The 7,500-nt window shown below is 32.8% G+C and overlaps 1 protein-coding gene across 1 annotated transcript in view; it reads left to right on the top strand.

Annotated features, from left to right (window-relative positions):
• The window catches only part of LOC137619849 (cubilin-like), a gene marked incomplete at its 5' end in the record, with an annotated part of 102,100 nt that overhangs the window by 46,786 nt on the left and 47,814 nt on the right, over positions 1-7,500 (top strand). Inside the window, 6 exon segments of the mRNA XM_068350140.1 lie at positions 962-1,098; positions 1,897-2,030; positions 2,579-2,806; positions 4,459-4,646; positions 5,448-5,649; positions 6,063-6,260. Coding sequence (XP_068206241.1) covers positions 962-1,098; positions 1,897-2,030; positions 2,579-2,806; positions 4,459-4,646; positions 5,448-5,649; positions 6,063-6,260 — 1,087 coding nt within the window.

Raw genomic sequence — 7,500 nt, 5'->3', positions numbered from 1 at the left:
TTCTAAAGTTGCTGCAAGGATTCCAGGGAAAATAAGCCCCACCCGCTGATGACATTATAGCCAATCACATAGTCTCCCCTGAAGCAAAGATTCCAGGCAAAATAAGCACCACCCCCTGATGACGTCATAGCCAATCACATTGTCTCCCATACCGCAAAGATTCTAGGCAAAATAAGCCCCACCCCCTGATGTGGTCATAGACAGTCACATAGTCTCCCCTACCGCAAAGATTCCAGGCAAAATGTTAGTAATGGAGTTTAAAATCTGAAACTCAGGATAAAATCAAATGGAGAATTGAGAATTAAATAATCAAAATTAGGGATATGATAATTATCAGAATAGTATGATTTATATGATTAAAATTGGCCTTAAAAACTGTTCCAGCACAAATGTAACAAAAGATTGGTTTTGGGGAACTAAAGATCACCTATTCTTAGTTTAAATTTCTCTTGATGGCTCAATTAGTTAAAAATCTGTGTAAGGGGAAATATTCTTGAATCATTTGATTGATATTCGAGTGTATTTAGTTCTGAATTCTTCTGTTTAGAAACTACCATCTATGAATTTGTTCAAGTATAGATCACATTTAAGACATTACTTGCTTTGGTTTTACTGTAAGAATCATTTGTATGGGCAAACTTAACCAGTACCGTGGACATAGGCTCTTTATTTTCTAATATTCTATCTTCTGTTTCCATAGACTGTTAACAAGATGAAATGGTCTGTCAGCCGGTCCATTTCAATCTTCCTACTGTTCTTAAAATATTTTATATCATTATTCATCATTTCTCTTGCAGTTTATTCATTTTCTTATTTCCTTTACTCACTGGGCTAATTTTCCCTGTTGGGGCCCTTGGGCTTCTAGCATCCTGCTTTTCCAACTAGGCATGTAGCTTAGCTAGTAATAATAATAATGATAATAATAATATAAAGATAATTTAATTTTCTTCAAAATTTACAGATCAAAGATGGCCCCACGAATAACTCCCCGGAGATTGGCAGATATTGTGGACACAGAGCCCCAAGGTCAATAACTTCAACTTCTCATGCTCTTACTGTGAACATCTTCAAAGATTATGGCTTTGGTGTCGGCTTCAGGTAAATTTCATCGTTTTCTCAACAACATAAAAATCATATCTATTGACATTGAGTATATTTAGATGATACTGCATCATCATCATCATCATCTCCCCCTACGTCTATTGACGCAAAGGGCCTCGGTTAGAATTCGCCAGCTTTTAAACCAATACTTCTCCATTCATCCTCTCCTACTTCGTGCTTCATAGTCTTCAGCTATGTAGGCCTGGGTCCTCCAACGCTTATGGTGTCTTGTGGAGCCCAGTTAAAAGTTTGCCAACGGTTATGTTTCAGATGATACTCAATGATACATAATGATACTTGAGCATTATATAGATGTGAGTACAGGCTTCTTTGATATAAAGGAGAGAAAGAAATATGTCTTCAATAAATACTTGCTAAAAACAGCATTGAAACCATTTCTGATGCCACCTCCTCTAGGAGTATAAAGTCTACTGTTAGAAATATATCCATACATAGTATGTATGTATGTATGTATGTATGTATGTATGATAGCTATGTAATTGATAATCTATGTATGTATTATGTATGTATGTATGTATGTATGTATTATTAGCCTCCTGGCTAGTACAGTGGTAACGCATTTGCCTAGCATTTGCATGGCAGCAGATCGATTGCAGCCCGGGACCGTGAGTTTTAGCTGTTTACTGGGGAGGCCACTGCTGTGGTAGGGCACCACAGTTGGGGGTGTTAGCCTTGCCCACCTGACGTTCTGGTGAGCATCTATTCTGATAGAACTGGAACTGGAAACCTTTAGTTATGCATTTATTAATCTTATGATTCCTCGTGTTTCCTCAGGGCTACTTACAGCGTGCTGACCTCGACGTGTGGCGGCGAGCTGACCTCCTTATCAGGAGAGCTGGCAACTCCTGGATATCCTCAGCCTTATCCGGTATCGGTTGACTGCATATGGACGATAAGCGCTGGTCCAGGTAAATGATCCATCTTATGAATAGGATTTTCAGACTGTTTCACCTTAGGCTTGTTAAGATGAATGGGGTAAGATGTTTGGACAGAATTAACCCCAATGTACACACCCACACACATACACATATAATATATATATATATATATATATATATATATATATATATATATATATATATATATATATGTATATATATATATATATATATATATATATATATATATATATATATATATATATATATATATATATACATACATACATATATTGTGCAACTGATCAGTGAATCTGTCCCTTGGCTCTAGATCTCACAAGTTCCCTCTAAACATTTAAGCCTTTATTTCCTTTAATTTATTCTGGGAAGAGGTAGTATTCTTGAATTTATTAAGAGAAGAAGTAGTATCCTTTAATTTATTAAGAGAAGAGCTGGTTGTATCATTTCTTTCGTATACGAGCCACAGTCGTTCTCCTTCCTCGTTTCTTTCTGTAGGACTCGATAAAGAATGTTTGGTTGTATGTTCAACTGGCAATTATTCGACATCTTCTCACTAGGTAATCGACTGCAACTGAACTTCGAGGACTTCGACATAGAAGAATCTGAAGGATGTAACCTCGACTACCTGGAAATTCACCAGCAGGATCCGACGGGGCCTCTTCTCCTGCACAACTGCTCTTCATCTTCTGTGGCATCAGTCACCACACACGACAAGATGTGGATTAAGTTCAAGTCAGATGAAGCTAATGTTGGGGCTCGTGGCTTTTTGGCTTCGTATAATATAGGTATTTGGGAAGTTTAATTAGATGCCAGTGTTCTAAAATATAAGTTTTTCAAAAATTTAGTTCATAAGTGTGTCACTTTTATTCTCTAAAACTCTAAAACATTTTTTAGCTTCGTATAGTATAGGTATTTGGGAAGCTTAATTAGATGCCATTTTTTTTAGTGTTCTAAAACATAAATTTTTCAAAAATTCAGTTTATAAGTATGCCACTTTTATTCTCCAAAACTCTAAAACATTTTTTAGCTTCGTACAGTATCGGTATATGGGAAGTTTAATCAGATGCCATTTTTCTAGTCTTCTAAAAAAACGTTTATTTTTTATTTTTTAAATTCAGTTCAGAAATATGCTAAAATTCTAAAACATTTTTTGGCTTCATACAATATAGGTATATGGGAAGTTTAATTAGATTCCATTTTTTTAGTCTTCTAAAACATAAGTTTTTCAAAAATTCAGTTCATAAGTATGCCACTTTTATTCTCTAAAACTCTAAAACATTTTTTGGCTTCGTACAGTATAGGTATATGGGAAGTTTAATTAGATTCTATTTTTTTTAGTCTTCTAAAACATAAGTTATTTTAAAATTCAGTTCATAAGTATGCCACTTTTATTCTCTAAAACTCTAAAACATTTTTTGGCTTCGAACAGTATAAGTATATGGGAAGTTTAATTAGATGCCATTTTTTAAGTCTTCTAAAACATAAGTTCATTTAAAATTCAGTTCAGATGTGTCACTTTTAGTCTCCTAAAATTCTAAAACATATGTTTTAGTTTCGAACAGTATAGGTATATGGGAAGTTTAATCATATGCCTTTTTTATCTTCTAAAACATGTATGCCATGTTTAGTCTCCTAAAACTCTAAAACATATGTTTTGGCTCCGTGCAGCATAGGTATTTGGGAATCTTTTTAGTCTTCTAAAACAAATTTTCTTAAAATCCAGTTTTGATGTAAGCCACCTTTTTTCTCTAAAACTCTAAAACATATGTTTTGGCTTCTTACAGCATGGGCAAATAGGTAGCTTGATTAAAAACCTATTTTAGACTCCTAAAACATAAGCTTTTCGAAAACTTCACTTGACATATGCCACTTTGCACTAAAAGCTCTTTTACTTATAACAGTAAATATATGTAAAAGACATATATTAATCGTATGGCCTTTGGCTTTATGATTATTATTATCATTATTACTAGCCAAGCTACAACCCTAGTTGGAAAAGCAAGATGCTATAAGCTCAAGGGCTCTAACAGGAAAAAAAATAGTCCAGTGAGGAAAGGAAATAAGGAAATAAATAAATGATGAGAACAAATTAACAATAAATCATTCTAAAAACAGCCACAACGTCAAAACATATATGCCATATATAAACTATAAAAAAAGACTTATGTCAGCCTGTTCAACATAAAAACATTTGCTGCAACTTTGAACTTTTGAAGTTCTACTGATTCAACTATACTCAAATTTTTTAATAAGGCGCATTTCACGGACTCACAGCGGTGCCCTTATAGGTCGGAAAAGTTTCCTGCTATCTGATTGGTTAGAATTATCTTGTCCAACCAATCAGCGATCAGGAAACTTTTCCGAGCTGAAAGGGCACCACCCCTGCGAGTCGGTGCAAATCTGCCTCACTAAAAAAGAATTGATTATATCATTGCAGTTTTTGGCGACGAAATATTCGGCGAATCTGGCGAGATTGTATCCCCGTTATACTCGCATCTCTTCCGCTCTTCCGAAGACATCCTCTGGACGATCTCTGTGCCCTGGGGAAAGTACGTGTCTATTCGCGTCGAGGAAATGATGATTGAGAGAAGCCCCATGAACGACGACTGTTATTCAACTCTTGTGGTGAGAGAGATTTCTATTATTGGTGTATAATCAGAAACACTGTATATATATATATATATATATATATATATATATATATATATATATATATATATATATATATATATATATATACATATATACATACATATATATATATATATATATATATATATATATATATATATATATATATATATATATATATATGCGTATATACTGTAGGTGTTTGTGAACATATTGCTATGTATGTATGTATATATATATATATATATATATATATATATATATATATATATATATATATGTATATATGTATATATATACATATATATATATATATATATATATATATATATATATATATATATATATATATATTTATATATTTGTATATGTGCGTGTATATATGAATATATATATATATATATATATATATATATATATATATATATATATATATATATATATATATATATATATATATAAATATACTGAATATATGTATATATAAATATATGTATATATACAGTATATATATACACATATATATATATATATATATATATATATATATATATATATATATATATTGTATATATATGTATATATATATATATATATATATATATATATATATATATATATATATATATATATATATATATATATACATACACAGTATATAGGACGAAAGTACTAGCTCCAATCCAATCAAGTCTCTTAACCTTTTCTTCCGTGGCTATAATACATTCCATACCCCTTGCGCGTCAACTTTCGTATTTCCTACACAGATAATATCATTCTATTTCTAAAACTCAGATCTACGATGGAAGAATCTCCCCAAGGACATCTCCCACCCTCGCCACCTTCTGCGGAAACCAGCCGCCGGATAACCGGATCGTCTCCACTGCAAACGTGGTGACCGTCCGTTTCCAGACGCTGAATTTCTTCAAGGGTTCGCGGTTCCGCCTCTCTTACGTCGCCGTAGACGAGAGGGGAAGTTCGGGTGTCACTCAGATAGGTAAAACGCTTCCAGCAATTCATAATCTACGCTATTATTATTGTTATCACACTATTGTTCTCTAGTCTTGGGTAGTACCATTGCCACTGCACCATAGTTTTTTCACCGTCTTGGGGCAATCCTAAGTTAAAAACAGGAAAATTAGTATTTTAAAGGATTATTTACAATTAATGTTGCCATTTTTGGACAATCTTGAATGAACAAGAGCAGGAAAATTAGTATTTTCAAGGATTATTTACAATTAATGTTGCCCTTATGGACAATCTTGAATGAAGAAGAGATGAAAACTTAGTCTTTTCAAGGATTATTTGCAGTCAACTTTGTCCTTATGGACAATATTTAATGACGAAGAGCAGGAAAAATAGTTTTTTTTTCAAGGATTATTTGCAATCAACTTCGCCCTTTCTTTAAAGGCAGCAACAACTGTACGTTCTTCATACGCCTCAATGGATCCGAGACCATCCGTAACCCTGGATACCCAGGCTACGCTAACAACCTGGACTGCGAGTGGATCATAGAGGCCGATCCACACAACAGTATTTTCGTGTATGTCACCTACGATCTGGAAGAGTCATACAGTTGTTACTACGACCGTCTCATGATTTATGACGGTGAGTTGACAGCTCGGCTTTCGAACTAACGTTGCGGATGGGTTGAGTGATAGGTTATTTTATATGGTTAATAAGTTTTTTTTTGTGGTGAGGGGGGGGGGCGAGGGGGGTATTACTCTTTTGAGGATGATAGGTAGCCCTTGAGTTTTTAAGATAAATAATACTGACAAATGCCTCTATGACGTTTCTTCCTAATGCATATGCCACTATGTATATGTATGTGCTTATATATGGATGTATGTATGTATGTATGTATGTATGTGTGTGTATATATATATATATATATATATATATATATATATATATATATATATATATATATATATATATATACATATTTATATATGTATATATATATAATATATATATATATATATATATATATATATATATATATATATATATATATATATATATATATATATATATATATATATATACTGTATATATATACTGTATATATATATATATATATATATATATACATATATATATATATATATATATATATATATATATATATATATATATATATACATTTACAAATATACGTAGAGGCATGTTTATGCTATCTTTATGAATATTATGTTGTTAACATCACCTATTGTATATTCTCTTCCCTTTCTTTAACACGATCCAATCAGAAACATTCATGAAGTTTTTCGTTCCACTCAACTTTGCATTAAAGAAGAACCATAATGTTGGTGATTAAAAAGAGATATTACATATAAACACTCTTCCGTAGGTCTGGAAGGGACCCAAAACTGGAATCTGACTTTACTTTCATTCCCTAAACTCTCTTCTATAGGTCTGGAAGGGACCCAAAACTGGAATCTGACTTTACTTTCATTCCCTAAATTCTCTTCTATAGGTCTGGAAGGGACCCAAAACTGGAATCTGACTCTACTCTCATTTCATAAACTCTTTTCCAGGTCTGGAAGGGACCCAAAACTGGATGGTTATTTTTTTTTCATTCCATAAACTGACTTTTGTAGGTCTGGAAGGGACCCAAAACTGGAATCTAACTTTACTTTCATTCCCTAAACTCTCTTCTATAGGTCTGGAAGAGACCCAAAACTGGAATCTGACTTTACTCTCATTTCATAAACTCTTTTCCATGCCTGGAAGGGACCCAAAACTGGATGGTGACTTTTCTTTCATTCCATAAACTGACTTTTGTAGGTCTGGAAGGGACCCAAAACTGGAATCTAACTTTACTTTCATTCCCTAAACTCTCTTC

This window comes from Palaemon carinicauda, chromosome 26 (assembly GCF_036898095.1).
Source record: "Palaemon carinicauda isolate YSFRI2023 chromosome 26, ASM3689809v2, whole genome shotgun sequence".
NCBI classification, from domain to species: domain Eukaryota; kingdom Metazoa; phylum Arthropoda; class Malacostraca; order Decapoda; family Palaemonidae; genus Palaemon; species Palaemon carinicauda.
The sequence above is the reverse complement of the archived record's forward strand: the minus strand, read 5'-3'. Positions and strand labels throughout refer to the sequence as shown.